Source organism: Culex pipiens, chromosome 1, assembly GCF_016801865.2.
Source record: "Culex pipiens pallens isolate TS chromosome 1, TS_CPP_V2, whole genome shotgun sequence".
In the NCBI taxonomy this organism is placed as follows: Eukaryota; Metazoa; Arthropoda; class Insecta; order Diptera; family Culicidae; genus Culex; species Culex pipiens.
Genome location: NC_068937.1, coordinates 120,907,081 through 120,929,863, shown reverse-complemented (window position 1 = coordinate 120,929,863; position 22,783 = coordinate 120,907,081). Strand labels below are relative to the sequence as shown.

At 43.0% G+C, this 22,783-nt stretch overlaps 1 protein-coding gene across 1 annotated transcript in view; it reads left to right on the top strand.

Annotated features, from left to right (window-relative positions):
• Window positions 1-22,783, top strand: part of LOC120423290 (headcase protein) — a 120,092-nt gene that overhangs the window by 9,116 nt on the left and 88,193 nt on the right. The window contains exon 2 of the mRNA XM_039587052.2: window positions 17,600-17,696. Coding sequence (XP_039442986.1) covers window positions 17,600-17,696 — 97 coding nt within the window. The remainder of the gene's footprint in view (window positions 1-17,599; window positions 17,697-22,783) is intronic.

The following is a 22,783-nucleotide window of genomic DNA, read 5'->3' as shown; positions in this document are numbered from 1 at the left end:
CTAGATAATTCAACTGAACAGTGGTTTAGAACGTTTCATATACTTCATATGTTTCATCTACCTTGTTGAAATGGTCACAACAATAAAGAAAAATACACTTAAGTAGTACTTATGTAATCATCTACTATGTGATTTATGTAAATGTCTCTTTAAAAGGCACAAAATCATATGTTTTTTTGTTCACTCGGTTTTAAAAATATATTTTAAAAGTTTTTTTTTAATGTTGTGTTTAAAAATCCATATTTTGATCAATTAAGTAATACCAACAAAATTGTTCAATCACTTTCAATAAATCACTTAACGCAACTTCAAACCACTTTATATACTTTATATTCAGTTTGTAACCTAACTTTCAAATTCTTCCAAATGAATTCCACCCTGTTAGGTAATACTTATCAAATCATTTTCCCGTTCAAAAACGCAACTTTTGCTAAGCCGCCACTCTAAATCCTACCATATGAGTCACAGCCTGTGCCGCTGTCTGCGTTGGAGATTAAAATTCTCAATTTCCGTAAAAATACAGCCTTCCACCCACCCAGAGTCACGTGGTGCTCGGCACGCTTACACCAACAATAAACCACAAAACACTCGGCCATCGCGCGTCAGTGAAAACCAGTTGGAAAAACAAAACAAAATCATGCCCACCAATCGCGTGTTTGCTCATGCTAATCTGGCGACGAACGGCCTGTGTGCGTTTGATTAATAGTGATCGCGATTTGTGTGTGTCTGTGTGCGATTTATGAGCAGCAACATTCGAACCAGCTTAGCAAATTCGAAATTAAAATATTCACTCACGATTCACCCGCGAGAGCAACTGGTTATAGAGACCACTTTCTAGGTCATTATCATTTGCGAACGTTTGTGATGAAGCGAGTAGTTAGTCATTAGATTCCCAGCGGAGCGCTGCACTGATCATGCGATAATCCTAATTGGCGGCTATTAGGTGCGTGCTTAGACCCGCTCGGTTGGTGGCCTCCGCTGGGTGTCAAGAAGCAATCAGATGGTTGCAGGAAACTGTCAAAATTCAATGTTTTCATTGGTTTTGACAGCGCTGGAAGTGGTGAATCAAGTTCAAACAGCCGTAACTCGTCGGCTAGACTTGATAAGTACTACTTAAGTCGGTTGCTTAGGAAGCTTTGATATTGAGGAATACATTTTCACAGACATATAAAGTATATAAAGTTGTTTAAGGTTATGTTAAGTCAAATTTGTTTAATTAAAAGTGGAAGACTTAGTTATTGCAATTGACGAGCTTTATTTTAATTTTTCATAGATTTTAACAAAGTTATTCTACAGCATTATCTAATTATTTGTTATTAGAAGAGTATGTACATAATTTTCGTACACTTACCCAGAAAAGATAGATAAATACTTTATATAAGTAGCTAAAACTTTATATAACCTCATTATCACAAAGTTCACACCCCGCTGAGTCCATCCTGCCCACTTAGGTAGTACTTATGTATTCATCTTTCCACCCTAAACGGCAATTTAAAACTATTACGTCGCATTTTCCCACCGGAACGCCCCGCAATCAACGTGGTAAACTGGGTCACGAAAAACAAATCATAAATCAATCCAAACTTCGCAGTAGCTGCTACCGATCTTATCGTGTCAAAATCTTCCAACCGAAACCGAAACAACGTCATTCTGTTCAACCTGAAGCGCGATCGCCACTAATTGCCCGGTGTGCGTTCCCTTTTGTGGCACGTTCAGTAGCAGCAGCAGCTGCTGCTGTTAGAACAATAAACACAAACCGCATGCAATTAATATCTTTGAATTAATTGAAACCGATCCGGAATAGGTAATAGAGCCGTAAAAACACCAGCGCGACACACTCATTAGGGGCTGTAATTTATGCTAATTTGGGCAGCGTGCGCGTTGCAACTTTTCATCGTTACATAGCTTTTTTTTCGGGGATCTGAGCTGAAATTTTTACAGGCTCACCTGTTCTAGCGAGAGGAAGTGGGCTGTAAATTGCATTAGCGGTGGTGCATTCTGTGTAGTTTTGGTTACCTTTTATGGCACTAATTTGAATGAATTATTTGAATGTTAGAAGGATTTTGGGCGTTTTTACGGTTTGAAATTCCGAAAAACTACTGAACAGTGGCTGAATTTACTTTGTTTACATGATATGTTTAGATTTATGAGAAAAAGAGGTCTCACAGAGTAGTAAAATACAACTTAAGTAGTACTTAAGTAATCACTCAAAATCAAAAAATGTACTTAACACACGATCAAAACACTTTATATACTTCATATTCACCTTGGTCCACGTCTCCAATTCCCCTCCGAACCGATCGAACCCACTTAAGTAGTACTTATCAGTTCGTTTTCACGCCCAAAACTGCACTGCATCGGATGAGCCAACCGTGCGCAACGGTGACAGTCCCCTTAATTTCGGACCGCGTGACGCGAATCCATTAATAATTCCCACTCCCAGGCACAGAAAACCAGTACGCTGGCCATATTTATGGTCGTCCTGGTCCTGCACAAGAGCGAAAATCAATTCGGTCCGCGGCAGAAGCCCCGACGAAAGTAAGAACCAGAGGTTCGAACCGGTTTGCTCGCGGTTCGAATCCCGGCCGAACCGGCTCCAAATTCGGTGCATGCTGTCTCTTATTGTTGATTGTAACCTTTAGTAAAAAAAAACTCAGTGAAGATTGTATTGTTCACTGCGTGGTCGCGCGGTATTCGCGGAAACAAGAAGCACGAAGAGAAGATCGCTTGATGAAAAGACACGCTTCGAAAAGATTATATAATACATGGGAGGGGAAGCAAAGAAAGGAAAAGAGCTATGGGAAAGAACGCGCGGAGCAAAAGGTGAGCCCGTGCCCGCTGTATTGTTGTTATCGTTATAGATATCCGAACGCATCATTCCGGCAGAGGGAACACATCGCACCAAAAGAACAGCCCCGAATTAAGAGCGGAGACGACGACGACGTGATGAAAGGAATTTTTGTGCGGATTTACCCGTGTTGGCGCGCGGGTTGAATGGAGAGACACACAGTCTTTGTTGGAGGCATTCCGAATCTGGCTGAGTGGTTTTGGTTGTTCTGATTTTTTTGTCTCGCTGATTCGGATGTCTAGATGAACTGCTAAGTAATGGTTAAGTGATATTTTTTTGAAGGTTTTGAGCTGAATTTTCATTTTCATGTGACATATAAAGTTTTTGAAGATGTTAAGACATTATTTATCTAACTTTTGCATGTCAAATCAGAGAATTAGTGTACGTTTGACTCAAATTACAGTCAGCACGATATTTGTGCTAATATATTGAATGAAATGTTAAGTTTAATGATTTTCCAGGCCCTTTTAGTACTATTCTTTAAAAAATTCTTATTACGCTGACCTACTGATTACATAAGTACTACTTAAGTTCTATTTTTCAAATGTTTTGAATGTTTTCTCTAAATTATAGATCACATACGAAGTTTTCACGATTGTTGACATATTATTTATCTAAGATTTTTTCTTCGAAACCAGCAAACCACCCACGAATTGACTTCCTGAGTACAAATAAACAACTGTCACAATTCCAGCGCACCGTTCCAATGACTCACACAATGTATTCCAACGCTGCAGGTGAACTCATCCTCTCACCATAGCTCAACTCCACTCAAAATTCATGTCTTTCTTCCAAAAAACCGCGCGACTCCTCAAGGTTAACGCAATTTGGCTTCACGGATCGTCGCTCGTCAGCAATTAGTACATTTCACGCAACGCACCGCGTGTGGCCAATTCTCGTGGAAACCAGCTGCGGTTCCAGCAGCAGTCAATTAAATTGCAAATTTGTAACAGAAACGGCGAAAACTACAACAGAAAAAAAATCGGCCTGCGACCTGCGACGTTTTGTCATAGATACACACTCAGACACAAACGTTGCATAACGATGAACGTTGACAGTGTGAGGTTGTTGTTGTTTGTTGACTGTTTTTTTTTTGTTTTTGTATTTATGTTTATTTTATTCAAAATACTTTGACTCCGGCGCTTGCAAAGCTAATCTTAATGGCCACAACAACCGGAAGTCGGCTGTTGACAGTGTGTCGAGTCGTCGTCGTTGGACTGACCTTGGGACGTAAAACGCTTTTGTTTTCATTGGTGAACTTAAAATGAGCTTTTTGTGTTAGGAGGTTAAACAATGGGCAATTTTCTGGCCGTAAAATACGGACTTTACTAAGGGAAGCTTACGTTACTTAGTCAATTTAATTGCTTGGAATAAAATTAGACGTAAATGTGACAGAATTGACATTTTTGACATATGTACTTACCATATATAAGTTGCTTAAATTTACACACAAAAAAACACTGGAATATGTACTTACCGATTAATGACAGGAATCGTTCAAACTAACTAATATTTTATTCAAGTACTAAAGAATTGATGTCCGTAATTGAAGAGCTGATTGATTTCCTGCTCAACCATAAATCGCTCCTTTCTTTTGTGATAATTACTACCAAGAACCACCACCAAACACTCTATTCAAAGAAAAAAAAACAAGAACAAAAACACCATCGAAACCAGTCAACCAGTAAATCACGTTCTGCTCACTATTATTCAACAAATACCAACCGATTAACCCTCCCACGCCAACGTTACGAGAACAAAAAAAAAATAGAGCGAGATCGAAATGCCGCTGAATCAACAAAACAAAATTCTCTTATCTTTCATCAAAACCTGGAACAAAAGAGGCCTTTCGCTCACCAGAAGCCCCCTCACTCTCTCCCGGCAATCAATTATTATCATTATTCTATTATTCGAGCAGATCGTAGTTATTTATCGTACTTCAACAGGCACGGAATGCAACGAAGGAAAAAAAAAGAAGTTGAAATAAAAACACTTCAGGGGGCACAACCGCTGGCTGGCACTAATCGGTTTTTAATAAATTACCAGCGGGAATAATTTTCTTTTTTTTTGAGGAAACGCCTTCTTTTGCAATCGCTTTTGTTGTTACCACCTAACGGGCGCTGTTTCCTTGATGGAAAGTGGGTAAAAATATTAGGGTGAGACGTCACAAGTATTAATCTGGAATGAAAAAAAGCTAATTTACATATTAATTGATATTTTTTGGTGGGAACACAAGATTGAAGGGAGGGCAATCGATTTCAATCGATATACAATGTTTGCGAGTTTATGTGAGAACATTTTAAGTGTTTAAAATGACTCAAAACAGCTTCTTGCAGTTTTTAAGTTGTGTTTCCCTATAAAATATAGCCATTTTTTTAAAATTGTGAACAAAAAAAGCCTTACTAAACTTAAAAAAAATAAAAAGTTTAACAACATTTGAGGATGTTATGACGAATGTTTTCCAATGAACATACAAAGTTTTCATACGTTTTTAACCACTTTTATATATTGCTTATTGCGAGATAAAATCACGTTTCTCCTTCGCTGTGAGTGACAGGAGATTATTGCCGCCTAACTACCGCAGTGTAAAAATCAGCAAGTTGAACTGAAATTCTGCGTTAATTTGGCTGTCAACTTGGTTTGTTTTGAATATTTTCCAAAAAGTCAGCTGAAAACTCAAGGCAACCTTTGACAACAGCCAAAAATTTGTTCTGCGGTTGTCATGCGGCTGTCATGCGACCATTACCTTGCGGTCGTATCACCGCGCGTGAACTCTAATTATTGTCGCCCGCAGTAATACTTTTCAAAAGTTTAGACCAACTTTTCAAACTTCCATTTCGCTAAAATTTAAACTTATTTTTACTAATTTCAAACTCCTTATGCCCAATCCCCATCAAATGAAACTTTACAACATCAATATCCGCTAAACAAGTGCCAACAATCACATTTTCCTAATTAAGACAACAAACATCCCCTCCGTTGACGTCACCCCGTCATCACTTCCAGCGCCAAATTTAGTTCTTCTTCCATCACACATGACCCATTAGCGCCGCCACCGACGAGGTTTACAACTCGGACAAGCCGGTTTTGTACTCACGATTGTCACAACTAACCTATTCCGTATGCCGACCTTGGTTCCACATAAAACAATTCGCTTCGTGAGCAAATATCGCCACAGTGGGTTTGATTGTTAAGAACTTTGTAAAAATAATATCAATGTTGTTTTCTCAGATCAAGAAATCACAAAAAAAATATCTCAAACTTGTTAACAAATAGCTAGATTCAAAAGTTTGAATGTGATTTTTCTTAAGTTAATGCTAAATTATTTTATTAAAAATCACGAAACACACCTTGCTTGTCTCCACGCATGACCAAGTCCCAAAAGCTCAAATTTCGTGTACTGCTGCTTGCCCCCCTCGCCAAAAGCAGCCCCAAAACTGTCATCGTGACAGCTGAGCGCATGACTGAGCAACTACCCAATCAAATCGTTTTCCGCATGACGGGTTCATTCCGCTTCGAATTCCGCTTCGAAAATTGTTTAGAAATTTTCTAAACGGAATCTCCGGATGGACTCCGCTTCGATTCCGTTTGAGCCATTTTTGCACAAGGGCGACATCTGCTGGTGTACTGCGGAACCACGATGACATTTCACCGTGTTTCGCCGAAGCGGTTTTGTTGTCGTTTTTTCACCAAACGTCAAGAGGCCAACACTTTTTCGTTCTTGCGCCCGCGTGTTTCTTCTGCAGCAATCGCGGTAGGCTTTGTTAAAAGAAACTTGCGTTTTCCCGTGGAAGTTATTTGTGAAATTTTTGAAAAATAAAACAGGTAGGAAAACAAAGTGTTCCACTTTTTTTCTGTTTTGGAATGACGCCGTTTTTGTCTTCGATAGAACGACGCCGAGGGGCTGTCCAGGACGGAGAGTTGCTACGCCGGCCGCGATCGGAGTTCAGGCCGCAGAAAATCTCGTTTTTTTTTCGAAAAATTGCGAGTCCAGCGGCCTAGCGCAAATAGACGAATCGTCCGCCATGTAGCCGTCCCGCCTCAAGTTCACGCCAACCTACGTCGCGGGAGGAAATTTCTCGTCTTCGTCGTGGGGAGCACCGGTCTACCGGCAGCGTCAACCCAGCTCGAATACGTCTTGGAAAGTTCACCGGGATATTTGCTGCCCCTGCAGGACGCCACCCACGGCGAAATCTGCGACGTACCAGACGTACAACCGGATGGTGCCACCGCCGATCCACAATGTTTCCAGCAGGCTGGTTCCAACATCCAGTTCCCGACGCAGTACAGCCAATTTGTTCCGCTGAGCCCGGCCCAGTTGCCAACAAGCACTACACTTGGTCCGCTTCGATTTGTTTAACCTAATGAAGCTGCGCGTCGATGGCAGTGGCAAGAATCCCAAGTGTTGACCGGGGCCACCAAGAATGACGCCGTTACGGATTGCCCCGGGGAATGAAAACTATCAGTGCTTTATGTTTATTTTTAATGGAAAATAATAAAAATGTGAGGACTGGGGGATTGGTTTCGGGTGGGCGTTTAATTTAACGAGAAATTTCAAGAAAAATAAATCAAATTCGGACAATATATGAAACAAAACCATTGAATAACCTCTCTAGTTGAATTCAAATTAACCTTGGATTCAACCAAAACAAAAAAGAAAACCAGTAAGCAAAAACAAGAAGAAGAAGAAGAAGCTGTCAAAACCAACCCGTCAATTCCGTTTCGATTCCGTTTCAACTCCACTTGAACCGATTTGCGGCGAAAACTCAAACGGAACCGGTTGTTGCGTTTGAAACGGAATGCGGTTTAGAATCTAAAACGAACACTGTTTAGAATTCGAATCGAACTTTTTTCGCTCAAGCGGAATTCTAAACGGAATTCAAACGGAACGCGCTGAGTGGGTAGTTCTGCGGCACTACAACATCAATACCTTAAAAAAAAGGCAGCCAGCATTTTAATTATCATCGTGTTTTCGTTACTCTTGGCGTTACCTCTCTGCGCGCGGTTTCTGTTTCCTTGTTCCTTTGCTCTTTGCAATAAAAAAAAAGCTAGCCTCCTCACACATGCGGGAAGCAAACAGGTTTATTTCGGCGCGCAGGCCACTTAATTGGAGATTGTTGTTAGGCTCTGGGTTTTGGATAAAGATCAACGAGGCTCGACCGCTGGCGGTTGATGATGGTTGTTGGTGTGAAAAGCGGAGATACACCTGGACGACAAGAACGTCAGAGCAAGGGTGGGAAAAGTGCTGTTAAGATACACTAATTTTGGGTAATTTGGGTCGGCTTTTAGGACGCAAGGGAAGATAAGGGCACAGTCGTTAGCGGAGTTTAAGCGGTTATGAGGGCTCAATTAGGCTAATTTTGGACGAGGGAAGGCTGCTTCCTGTGCGTTTTGGTGATAAGAAGTTTGTTTTGGTGATATATAATGTTTACAGAAAATTTTAGGTTCATTTATCTGCTTTTAAAAAGTTAAGTATAACTATTCAAACTGCTTAAATCGTTGAACATGACTCCAAATTAGAAAACATCATATATGTTTAACTTTTGAAAGCTAAAAAACATTGTCAGTTCGAAAAAAATACATATACTTTTTAAAATTTTACTGTTTTTGAGAAATTAACAAATTTTTAACTGTATTTCAAATTATAAATAACTCTCTTTCTGGTTTCTCAGTAGTTTTTGACGTAATTTACTCATTTGCTTCAGCATATAATGTCTTAAAAACAATTATCATTCATTTATCTGCTTTTTAAAAGTTTAGTATAACTATGCAAACTGCCAAAAGTAACGAATAGAAATCGGATTTGAACAGATTTTGATTCCAACCTATTGAATAACCCGAAAACCCTTTCTTAACTCATCTAGTTCAAGGTTTAGCGCCCCGACCGGAGGTTTAAAGTTCATTTCACGCCCCATCGGAAACATAACCAACATCTGTCCGAGAGACTCAAAACTGTGCAAATCTCGTACCTTCTGCCACAACCGAAAAATCACAAAAAAATCGCCATTACCAACCACTGATTTATGTGCTCTAACCTATTCTTCGTCTTCTTTTTCTTCTTCCGTTCGCAGGTAAGAAAACTTGAAGGTTTCGTACAACCCGTCGGCCAACGATCCGTCCGTGAGTAACCGACCGACCATCAACCGTTGAAGAAGGGCTTCTTCACGTGAAACACGTGCTGACAATGAGAATTATTCATGGGAACCGCGTTCGCGCCGCTTGGATTCGAAATCTTCTAGGAAGGAAGATCTCGCGCAACCTTGGCCCGCGACCCCTTTTTGGTCGACCGGTCGTGGCTTATTAAAATTAGGGTTTTGGGCTCCAACTAGGAAACCAGCTCGCGGCTTCCTTTGAAATTGGATCCTTGGCTTTGAGGGGGGGCTACTAAACAGAAGAGGGGACTAATTGGTATGTGCGAGGATTCTGGACTACAAGTTGAACAGGGATGGATTTAGGTCTAAATTTGGGCATAGGTTCCCCTAGATTTTTAAGGGTTTCGAGTGACAGATTGACAGTTGACAGAACTGGATTGAACTTAATAATCACTTCACTGAAACACTTACCTGATCTGCTTCAAAACAACGGCAACTTTTCGTCGACTGTCATCCCAATCTTCTTTTTCGTGGCCTACTTGACCAACCCCAAAAATTGCCAGCGATGCGCAAAACGAGCCTTTTTCGTCGCCGGGACCGGCTCATTTCCTCAATGGTCGACTTAATCGGGCCGAGCTCATCAAAAATCGATCCGTAATTAAAACTAGTCCAAAGCCGGTCTAGGCCTTCGCCGATTACGGCCCTGGCACGGCCATAGACTCCCAAAACGAAATCGAAAACGCCGTCCGAAATGATGACGAAAAAAAAGGTCACCGCAATAAATTATCGCGCTCGATCTTGTTTCCTAAGTCGACGCTGTCGCCAGTGACTCAAAACTCGATCTTGTTCTCGATTCACACGCGACCCACCAAACAAAAGGCTTACGTTTTCGGAGAATCACGTTCTTCTTCGTCTTCTTGGTCGAGACCGTCAGCGTACAATTTTCGGCGACACAATTCTTGCATCACATATTGCCTAATTCAATTGTTTACTTCTGCTTCTTCAAGCAGTGAAGTCTTCCTTTGTCAACTTTGTGCAGCTCAAAGGCCCCCCGAAAAAAAAGAAGAGCTTTATTTTGTGTCAGCGTTATAATTGAATTATTATGCAAACCGTTCCTTGAATCACCTTCCTTCTCCTCCGGCTGACCCCCTCGGCGTCCCGACATAGATCAATGGATGTCGGTCGTGATGTCTATTGTTTCTCGTGGGCCGGCCGGTCGACGAATTAATCGCCGACTGACATGACAATTGAGCGCGTCCCGTACGCGTGACTTTTTGCCAAATGGGGCGAAACGTGCTGTGAGGGTCAAAATGATGAGTTTTGGTTGATCATTAAGTCAAATACGGTTGGATTACCATAAAAATGCTTTGAAAATGTTAAGACAAGGTAATGAATGTGAAATATAAAGTTTGTTATACATATAACAAACATTTATCTAGGTTTTAAAAGTTTAGCATAACTTTTAAAACTTAAAAAAATATAAACTTTAGATTCTAAGGTGCAAATTGTGAGCTTAGCCATCACTTAAGGAGTATTCTAGCTATAACAAGCAACAACACATTGAACTAGGTGTGAAATTAGCATCTAACTGTGAAACATTTAGCAACCGGCCTAAGTTCACTGTGTTAAGGTCACCTTAGCTCAAACATCTGCCAATTCAAAATGCTGACTCAAACCCCTTCGAACTGTGTTTTCATTCCTTCAAACTCAAAATTCCAACCCGTCAAAAGTGTGGCTTATATCACAACAAGCGGACGGTTATCAAAGTCCATCCATCAGGTACGGTCCTCACCGAAAAAAAGTACTTAATTCAGCAAGATCACAAACCAAGTAAACAAACGCGCGAGTTCTTTTCGAGCAGAACAATCGAACTCATTCTTAGCGCGAGCAGCGCGAGTCGTGTTTCTAATCTAAATATTCTACGCTCAAGTTCTGGCACGGACTTGAATTTATCAACTCGGAAAATTGATGGGGGAGCCGGCGGGAGTTATGTTTGTTTACGAAAACGCTGCGCCGCGGACGTGTTTGAAGAATCGATCACGCGCCGCCCCAACATACAATTCGAGCAGTGTGAGTGACGAATGCTTTAAAAATGTCAAAAAGCGACGCAATTTGTTTGATAATTTATCGACCGAACCGAATTCTAAACTAATTTGGACCACTTCAAATTGAACCGATTAGATCATTAAAAAAATGAATAATTAGTTTTTAGTTTTTTCTGAATCTCCCTCTTCCCAGTACGTGACAATGTCTCAATGTCTCGATCTACAAAGTTGTGAGCGAGAGAGTCGTGATTTGGCCACGCTCGTGCAAAGTTATGATCTGGCCCGGCAATGTTTGCGGAAGTCAGTCCGAGCGGCCAAAATTGCGGCGTGCCGGAATGTGATTTTTACGACCACGTGACCACGTGAGCAAAAGCAGTTAAAGACGGTTGGATTTAATTGCTTTTGTCACGGTGTCACTGGAACGAAGCGACAGAGCTGTGATTTTTTGAGAATGACCAACAGATGGAGCTTGCCTTCTGAGTCGGTGACAGAATTGACAGAGTTGACAGATGAGTACTTACCAAAGTTTAGCTCGAACACTTACAGCTAAGATGTACTTACCAGTTACTGCTTCAACTTACCTTGTGTCAGTCTAAATTGGTACCTCGATATTGAAGACCGTAGTTGAGAAGTCCTCTAATTTTTTTTCAGTACCGTAATGTTGAAGTCCGTAATTGAGATGCTGCAACTCAGACAAGTTGATCCGACAACCTACCAACGTCCGACGTCCGTAATCGAAAAGTCCTTGCCTTGAATTATGCTGAGATGTTATTCATAACACAGAGATAAACTTGATTTGCAGCATCCAGGAAGTGGCAACCCATATCTCGCCGCAGACTCCTTGGTCCAAAAGCAGGTAGCTGATGGCTCGGCCTTCTTTCAGCGATCACCATAGTCGATCCACCGCAGCAGCAGTCAACAAGCCATTACCATTAAAATTTATTGCACTGAAAAAAAAATATCTGCCACACACACACTTATTGTGGAGGCTCCTTGAGACCGTATCGTAAACCTACATTTCTCGTTTCTCGTGTCATTTGTGACGGAGTGTCATAATTGTCCACCTCGTGTAGGCCTACAACGCGTCAACCACGGCGAACCTCGATTTGTATTAGATATTAACGTCTCAATTGTCTTGGGTGCTCGGCCCCCAGCCCCGGGAGGCAGGTCGTAACAATGTTCCACCGCGGTCATAAATTAGAAACTAAGCCAGGTTGTGGTGGCTCAAATGGTTTGAACCCTTGACACTGACGTTGATCGATTGTGGTGCGATTTGGGGTAGCGAATTAAGGTGGTCATGTATATCCTTCGCGGTTGAACTTTGCCGTGGTGGTTTACAACTTGATATAATGGCAATTGTTTTCAAAGACTGCTCGAGACACGCGTTGACTTAAGTGGCACTTGTGAAGTCATCACCTACACCACCGAGCAAGACGTTCGTCTTCTGAAAAAAGCAGCTAGATCACCGCAGACCACCGAGAGACGTACCATAAAGTGTAATTAAGCGGCCATTAGCACAACCATACAGCGGTTCCAAGTATCATTCGTTTTCTAAGGGGGGAAAAGCTCTAGTGCAACAGCCACACACCGAAAAAAGCTCCCTTCTTAGCCAGACACCGGGAAATCCGGGCGAACAAGGAAAAGCGCAAACTTTTGGCTGGCACAATCTTTGCCATAGAAAGCGTGTGCTTGTTATGTACCAGGGACCATTAATCATTTGATTTTTCGCAATAAATTCAACCATTTTCAAGTTTTTGCTTCGCTGAGCAGAGTCTAGGGGGTGGTCGATCCACAGGAATTGCGCTGAAACTTATTACAGAACCATATTACCCGGTCGGTTCTGGATGTGTGTCTGCGGTTTTTTGGCCGGAATGAGCCAGCGCGAACATTAATAACCGAGGTGAATGGCTGCGGCCTTGCCGGGGTCAATGAAAGCCGGTAGTAATTGCGAAATGACAACTTTGAGTCAAAAGCCGGCTCTTTTTCTGGGGGATTTATTAACTTGTTTGCGTGGTTTTGTGAAAAGAGCCCGAGTCTATTGGTTTAGACGATTAATGACTCTGTTTGTATCGAAATCTACTTTGTTACAGTACAACCATACAAATTTGTCTAAGTTATTAGTGCTTGAATATGATTTGAGTCATTTTTAACTGTCAAAAAGGCCGGTCAGACCATTCGTTAGCCGAAAAAGTGTCTACCGGCTTATTTGAGCAAAAAACTTCAAAAAAAAATCAACCTAATCTCACTTAAATCGACCTACAATATCGACAGAGTTGACAGAATTGTACTTACCTGTTGTAACAGCAAACACTTACCTTAACCACCAAACGCTTCAATCAAATGCGACTTGCTTCAGCATATACCTAGAAGTTGAAGTCCGTAATCGAGACGTCCACCTAATTGAAGTAAATTCTTGCCGAAAGAGAAAACATCACACTCCTACGGCCAACTACGATCCTAGCTTCTGCCAATCGACATCCGCGCTGATTAGTGCCTATTAAACTTAATTCGATAATCGCTACCTGGTGCCGCCACTGGCGGCAACAACCTCTGCCAGCAAAACCTCAATCACTAATCAATAATTGCCCTAAATTGGCACCACACTCTCCGCACTCCGCACAAACTTCCCACATTCAAGATGTGTGCCGCGAGCGACGACACAAACAAACCGGTTCATGATCAATCCTCATCACTCTTTGGTCGGCTTCGCCGACTTGGGTCGTAATTACCGTGCGCGCGCGTCAAGGTCAACTCTCTCTATCTCTTTCTCCGCCACGAACTCGCCTCCCACGCACACTTTGATAAAGCGTTTGCGCGTTTGTTTTTATCTGACGCTTAGACCTTATTTGGGGCTTGGTCGCCACTCGGGCGTCTAAAAATGGTCCGCGAAACACTGATCTGATTCACTTCCCGTTGTCATCGTCGATGACGCGACGCGTTACTTAATCGCGCACACCAGAGGAGCAGGCCCGGTGACATTTACGATCGCGGTAGGTGGCGCGGCATGGCCAACTTGGACGAAAAGCAGATCACGACGGTCAACCCGAAAAAGAAAACAACCAGCAGTGGAATGTTAATGCAAAAAGGCACTTTATGAACGAGGTAGTAGTTAACGCACAGCAGTCGCAACACAACAAAAACATCAGGAGAAAAGAGGAAGTCGAGGGGCAAAAAAAGTGAAAACAACAAAAAAGCAGGGCGAATGTGGTGTAATCACACACACACGCGAGCGCGCGAAACCACCGAACAACCGGCTCGGCGAACGAGTCGACAAAGAGGAAGAAGTCGGAAGGCGAACCTCGGAGGAGGAGGAGGGAAACAAGAAATCGCACAAAGTCGTCAATGTCAAGGTTAAATGTTTGTTGTGTTGTGTTTTTTTTTTCGTTGCCTCTCCTTCTTCTTCTTGTTCGACGCAGCAAACCACTTGCGCGCCGACACCAACACCAATAGAAGGCCGGCCGACTTAAGCGCAGCGAAGGTGTGTGTTGGTGGGATGAGGTTTTTTAGGAGGAAAACAAGCAAAAAAAAGCTGGTAATGAAAACGATTAGATAATATTTCTTGTGGCACTCTGCGCGAGAGAGGCCGGTTCGTCGGATCTTCCGCAAAACGTTGTTTGTTTCTCACCGCACACTCACTCACACTAACGCGTATTCAAATTTGGCGTTCTTAAGTCGGTGTTGTCGGCGGTTCCGAGCGGCGTGTGTTTACTTCGGCGATGTTGTTGGCGTTGTTGCCTTTTATTGAATAATATTTATTTTTGGGGCTTAATTTGAAACGATGGCACGAGCGTTTGCTTCGCCTGTACTTACTCATCTGGACGCGGCTGCTAAATTTGGCTAGATTGGCGAGGGTGGAATTTTGACTTGACAGCAACTTTTTGGAGCTGGAATTCGGTGGAATCTTGACAGATATAATTGCTGCATTTTGACGTGAAGAGTCTAGGTTGAGTCTGGCTAATTTTAGGTTAGTTCACTTGAAACATGGCGTCAAAACCGCATCAATTGGAAAAGCTTCCCCATTACGGACTTCAGAAACGAGGTACCTCTAGCAGTTTCGTAGTGGATTGCCTCCTAACAGGTAAGTACAAGTGTTCCAGGGTTCCAGAAAAGAAAAGTATTGGTAAGTGTTTCTGTCAAATCTGTCATCTGTCAATATGTCGTACATTTAGGGTTCGATCGATACATTTCGTATCAGTCGTATCTGTTTCGATCGAACTGTGAGTTTATGTTGAATCGACAAGTAACTCAGCTCGATTGAGTTAGTTTAGTTAGTGGAATTTGGAAATTTAAAGAACTAAAGTAAGCAATTTTCAGACATTTCTCCAGCCAACCATGACTAACCCCTTCAACTTGTTTACGTTCAGCTTCAACCGGTTATTTTCTCTCAATTCTGACGAATGGTTAGAGGGGAAAAATTGCCACCGTTGACAGCATAGATGAGCTTTTTTATGGATACAGACTTCGATTTCCCTCACGGTCGGTACCAGGGACCAGGGTGTGAAAAGTCAAATTTATCGAATTGGAAATGGTTGTTCTTTTTTTCTCGATTCGCTCCCCTGCCGTATCCAAACAGACTCAGGGTTGTGTAAACAAGTGACTGTCGCGCCCTGATTGACGTTCTTTCGAAGAAAGAACGTTGGTATTTTTTGCTGCCAATCGGTTTTTGGTGAAAATCATTTATACGAGCTTTTCGGTAGAAGTTTTCAGGCGAGCTTTGTCTTCCTGGAACTCAACTCAGCGCAAAGCGCTGCAGAATTCAATCCCAACACTTTAGAACCAGGCTGCTTTCCGGCTAACCTCACTCGCGTCAGCTTAAGTGATGTATTGCCGCGAGAAATGAAATAAACACCGGCCTCTAATCCTCGGACAAATGCTAATACGAACTCCTCGGCGTCGTCTAATGGGGTGTAAATCGAATGACACCCGACGAAGTTGCGCGCCGGTAAGACCTCCGAGAAATGCCAAGGTGGAGGAGTTCGTGACAGACGTCCGTCGGAAAGGGCATTAAAACGTCGTCGTGACCTAGGTCGCGGAAAAGCCAACTGCCAACTTCTAGGTGAAAGCTAACAATCGATTGTCACGCGTAGAACGCGGGGTTTGAGGTGTCGACGGAGTAATTGGAGAATAATTGGCGCGGTAGCAGAGTGGGCTAGGTCAAGAAGTGGTCGCCAAGTGGGCAGTCGTCGACGATGTAGGAAGTGCAGAAAGACGTGTTCTAGGGGGGAAAATGAGATATTAATCTCATGGTGACAGATGTAGAACAAGGTGACTGATATTGACAGTTGACAGGGGTACTTACTCAGAACGGATGCTTACAGGAACGCTGAAACATTTTTACTTACCTTATTTGGAGCAATTTGACTCAAAGGCCAAGAGGTACTCGACTTTGAAGTCCGCAATTGAGATGAATATCTTCAAAAATGTGCTAGTCATACAGTCGTCAATATAAATTTGATGTCCGTAATCGAAGTGATCATGCCACATTCCAAAAATAACCTAGTGCTAAAATCAACATTCTTAAAACTAATAACCCCTAATCACCACCATTCCGCGTCCAACCTGCCCAAATTTATTACCGCCGCTCCGCCGAAGAATCGTGTCAACTTTGCTGGAAGCACGCATAATTCATCCGCAGAACAACTTCCAGCCGTCGTCGTCGTCGAATGCTGTTGATTTGGCCAATAAATTACACCGGTCTCGGTCTTCAGGCAGAGGTGGATTTCCGCCACTCTAATGACGATTACTGGCGGCGGCATGTGTGCCATTTGTGTCACGGCCAGATGATTCCGGCGGCGGCGTCTTGGGACACCCTGTTCAAGGTCACTTTGGTGTGGTTGATTGAAAAACTTGGTCGACGTTTCCGGGGGGTAGTGGGAGTCGGGGAAGAATCAGGAATTCAACGCACAAATTCCCGCGGACTTGCGGTTGATCGTGACTGTCGGAGTGATTTTGGGACGGTGTACAACAAAAGTGGGGGTTTGAGAGTCGTGAGTTGTGAAGTGTGGTGGACGTGAGCGGAATTCAGGGAAGGAAGCATGAGTTGCGTTTGTTTTAGGGTGTTTGATAAGATCTGGCTCGTAAATCGTAGGTTCGCTGCTGACATCATGGTGTGAGATCGGAGCTTTGGAGGGTGCCGCACTTTATGGGCAGGTGATGAAATCTACACTGTTTGCAGGTCGTTAGATGATTGCTTATTTGTGAACAAGGAATGATTTTGTTTCAAGTTTTGAACGTCTATACTTGTTTCAATTCACGGATATCCAGCAATACTTTCTCGTAACTTGCAGACAACATTCCTTCATTCAAATTCCAACACGCGCGCGCTCCCTCCCAACACGATAAAGTTCTATCCAGCTTGTTTACCAACCGCAAGCCTTATCGCGCCGAGTTGTTATTGTCCGCTATCGCGAGTGCAGAAATATTTGCCCCTTCGGGACACACCCCTGACACTCGGCGGTTACTCAACAAATCGACCGACCAAAACAAACACTTTGCAAGCCCAGGTGCTAATCGCACCGGATGCCGATGAATAATCGATACCGTCGGGCGATCGATCGTGATCGCATAAATCAACAACAAACCTAACCTCCGTTTCTTTTCTTTTCTCCAACCAGGGCGACATCTGGCGCCAACGGAATCTTTTCCCGCCGACTGGACTTTTCCTCGTTCAACATGCTGCCCCGGCAACGAGTAAACTCCTATTCAATCAAGGTAAGTCATGGCGAAGATCTAGTTTACGGAATTTCTAGGACTGCTGCGATCGGCGGTTTGTCGCGAGTCCCGCGCGGTCGGGTTTCGCCGTCGCCTACTGACATACAACGCGACTTTTGCGGGGGTCAAATTTCGCCGCGTCGGCACGCCGCCAGAACGAATTTTGAAGCCTTGCAAAACCTTGTAAGATTTCGATTGGTCTACACCAGGAAGTTTAAGAATATTGCGCAATTACGGGGTGGAAAGTTTACGCGACCCATCTCACGTGGGTGAACGTAAACACTACTTTTACTACACCACGTTCTCGGTGTTACTCCCGCACCGTAATATGCATCGCTAGTGGAGAATGGACGTAGAGGAGGCGCGGCGAGACGCACATAGTTTAGAAACCCTGACCAGCCCCAACGGCGCAACTATTTGCCTAGACCAGTTTGCCGAGTCGCGTAATAGTCGTCTAGTGTACTCGAAGAGCGCCGAGTAGTATAGTAGTAATAGTACTCAATCAGAGCTAATAATAGCACTTGAAGCGGCAATGCAAACGACGAGGGGTCCTACAGTGCTGATCAGCTACGAGTTACAGTTCAAATTTGGATTAGTTTTTAACCTTCGGGAAGTCGCGTGTTTTCGCCTTTCTTACAAGTGCCCTTAAAAACTGTGTACAAAGTACACATATGCGACCTCCGGTGGGTTAACAAAAAGCGAGTCTGAAATTTGATCTGTAACAGCAATGTGAATTGTCAGATTGACAGATGACAGATCTCAGCATCGCCGGAACATTTCATGTTTTTTTCCTTAATTATGCTTTACTTACACGAAATTTAACCTTAATTATATTGTACACCTCCATGACCGATGAATCGCAAATAAGCTATTCAATTTTGAAGTCCGTAATTGAGTTGAGCATCTAGAATTTATTTTCATTTATTTGTTGCGAGCTAGATTTACTTTAATTTGCAATGTTTTCCTGAAGAAATCCCTTCAACTCCGACACCTTTGACGTGAGTCCGACACAACTCCGACAACGGGTTTAAAGCGCAAATCGGAGCTCAACAAAGCGTTTTCAAGATTTTCCCATCCGATTGCTCCTCGATGCGCGCCCCCGGTCGCTCACAATTAGTGAGGCAGGTCTCGACGGTGCACGTTGGAGCCGCAACAATGTAGTTCGCCTACTGCGCACTTCTAAAACTAGTTAGAACCGCCGCGCCAAGTCATAACCACTTGATGATGTGATGCAGTTTAGACGCCCTCTCTCTCTCTCTCTCGTAGCAAGCTAATAATACTAGGGTTCCGCACTTCTGAAAGACTGAGTTATTGATCAGTTTTGCGAAGATTAGTGGCGGCTGGTTTGGGAACGTGACTGACCAGCAGCTGGCGCACTTTCACCCTGGCTTGACAGCTGACAAATGGTGCACTCGCATGCAACGTCTCTTTTCGGGACAATTAATTGGTCTCCACAGATTTGGCACCGGGCGTTTCGTGACGGGGAACAGTTTTTCCCCTTTGAGAGGTTGATTCCGCTTGCAACTCCGACAACTTCCTTAAAGACTCTCGCACCTTTAAAATTGCAAAATATTTGCCAGCCAAACTTTCCGTCAGGGGCAATGTCACTTTCCCTGTGTCTGGCATCGTGTGTTTTGGTGCATTCTGACGTGGTGGACGCCCCCTGTCGGGGAAAGTTTTTCCTTTTCCAAAATTCCGGTCTCCAACCGAGAGAACAAAAAAAAGCAAGCGTCCTCACCAGTGATTTATTAGTGTTTGATATCGAGTTTTCCCTCACTGCAGGAATCCCGACTGAAGAATGGTTTTTCCTGGAAAGAGCACCCACCAACACAAAAAAAAACTTCCACCGCAGTGATAAAACTTTCGACCATTGTGTTTGGACAGAAGTCCTTTAAAATCGATAAGCAATCAATTTATGGGCGAAGAAGCTTGCGGCAAAATCGATTCGGACTGTCTGCCATGGGACGCAATTAAACTTAAACTCCCAGGATTCTCGCGCGCACACACACACACACGTGGTCGAAGGTCATCATCAACCGGTCACGATTCACGGCCAGCGGAGACTGTCCCAAATTGAATCGTAAACGCGAGTTAAGACTGACCGGAGAGTTGCCCAGCTCAATTTCCAATTAAATCATAAAAATTCAATTACATCCTCATAAAAGCCAAAAAGGACCCCGTCCCCTTTCGGAACTCGTTTAAGCGATCGTTTTTCTTCCTGAAACATACGGTCCGGGAATAAATCTCGCTAAATTTATTTATTGATCTCGTTTATCATAAATTTCGGGGAAGCTTTCGCGCCAAAAAGCAGCAGAGAAGAGTAACAACCCTTTTTTGGGGGGGGCTGAGAAGAAAGTGGAATAAAATACATAATTCATCATTCCTTGCGCTTTTTTTCTCTCTCTGGGTGGATGAATAAAGCCACAAGAAACTATACAACCAACAGTTAATATAAAAACGAAAACATGTCAAAGTGTCACACCGACCAACCTACGCAGAAGAGGAGCTTTTCAATTTTGGGAACCGGTTATCTGCCTTACGTAACCCTTTTGGAGCAATTTATACAAAAATTTATTTTTTTTTGTAATATTTCGTAAAATTACATTTTATAATTCATAAAAATTGAAAAAGTTAAAATACCTTGAAAAAAAAAAAAAAAAAAAGACGTTTCAAGCATTGCACCCCAAAAGGGCTTAATCAAGAGCTGATCTCTGGCTCTGTTACATCCCACCTCTGTCTGGGCACACACTCCTTGGGGAGTAGTGATGGGAGGTGTCTCGTGATGGATCCTTTCGTCGCCGCCCGGCGACACTGATTGAGTCGGGCACAAGAACGACGACGAAAAGGGCAACATTTGCCGCAACTCCCTTCCGGAAAGGTGGTGCGGCGAGACACACGCGTGACAAGGTGGTGAACTCTGGGGAGTTTAAATTGTGTAAATTTTTGACAGTGACAGTTGACAGAATTGAATTTGGACAGGAGTTCAGTGAATTCCTGCGGGGTTGGCAGCACTGCCGTTGTTCTCCAGTGTTGTCAGCAACGTTGATTTTAAAGTACTTACCAGAACCTTCAATAACACATGGTACTTACCTGAAAAAATGTCACTGCTCACTGCGATTGTATAGAGGTCCTTGAATTTGAAGTCCGTAATAGAAAGGTCGTGTCAGCAAATTTTGAAAAATAAAAAACATCTCCCGAAACATTAGCGGTTTTTAACCCACAAAAATGTCATTCCCGCTGACACACGCTACCGCTCGTTAAACCTTCGCAGTCTGTCGACCCTAATAAAGACAATAATGAGTCTAATTAATGCTAATTTTACGGATGAACAGTATCGTCTTCAACGGTTAGCATTTTTTCCCCAGCGCCACAGCTTTTCCAAAGTATCTAAACGACCCATTCCGTCAGGGCAAACGGCTTTCTCACGAAGGTTGGTGTCCTCTTTCGAAAAAAAGGATTCTTACTCGGGGTAAAAATCCACTTTAGATGGCACTATAAAGTTGTTCAACGCGGTTCAATTTGCGGCAATTCATTTCGCTGGCGCGCCTTCAAAATCTACTTTACGGGCACTTTGACGCTGCAGCAAATCCAGTGCTGCCAGACTGAGGATCTTCCTCGCGCCCACACCCGTGGGTTCGATTGCGAAAGATAAACATCACACTTCTGGAGTGTGCAGTCTTCTTCGTTGACTTTGTCGACCCCGGGTAGGATTTAATTTCATTTTAATAAAATCACGTACGAAGGATTTCGCCCGGTGGCACGTACGCCAGATTCGCGAAGATGGGCGATGTTGTCGGTTTCGCTTCGGAGTGATACAAATTTCTTAAAAATTGTTTTCTTTTTGAGAAAAAAAAACCCCTCGAAACCGACACCGGGTCCGGGAGTCGGTAACTTTATCGATATATTAATATTCAATGAATATCAATGTCAAACACTTTCAAAGTCGAGACTCGACCCCCGTGCGAACTTTTCCCCAGCTCTTCCGTCACGTTTTTGACATCTCTCAGACGGCGGCGGCGGCTGTCGGACTGAATCAGCTCCCGCAAAAAAAAAAAAGTCGGAAACAGTTTCAGTTCAGCGACCTTTTCTCGATTCGGTTCACCGAAGGAATGTGCGTCGTCGACGACGTCGTCGTAGAACAAAGCTCAGGTGTCTACCCTTCGTCGCCGATTCCGGTTCGATCTGTTAAACAAACCGAAATTAAATTGATTGCTTGGCTTCACTGTCTCATCGGTCTCTTCTCGACCGGCAAGGACGAAAGAAACTTTCCAATCGGGAGAGCACTTTTCGGGTGACTCTCGATTCCGGCAAGTCTACGACCGGTTGACTGTCATTATCATTATTCATCCCGTCAGGACGCTCGACTTGGCGGCTTGTCTTGGCTCTGCTAACGAAATCAAAACATAACCTAAAACCATACGACCGAGATGCTGAGTGCGGTGCCTTATGATAATGGTTGGAGGTCATTGCTTTATCGACACTCTTAGTTTTGACTTTGATGGTGATGATGTTGTGTCAACATTGCGGAGGATAACTGATTGGTTTATGAGGGGGGATTTATGGTTGAAGGTTCGTGACCACTGTCACTATCAATTATATCGACTCAAACTTATAATAGATCACAGAGGCACTTTGACAGATTATGATTTAAACAAGGTTGTTTCCAACACTTAAAACACTGAAAATCACTCACTTATCAACGGACTCACTTGTACTTACTCTGAAAAGGTTTTATCATATACTTCCGGAACTCTGATAACAATTTTACTTACCTAACATAAATTATAATCGATTTAGTACTACGAAAACCTGAGATCTTAAAATTTGAAGTCCGTAACTGAGGTGTCATTTCCCAAATCGATTTTGTTTAGTAGTGTGATCCATAATTCTGTCATATTTGTCCTCTGATGATTTTTGAGACAATCTGACACTTTTTTCACCAACTCCGACAATAGTCCGACAAATCCGACACAACTCCGACAAATTCAGAAATCGTCCGTGAAAGAAGTTTAAACTTTTCCTGTCAATCGAACTTCTGAAAGGTCATTTCCCTGCTAACATTCCTCAACAAAAAATAGAGAACCTTT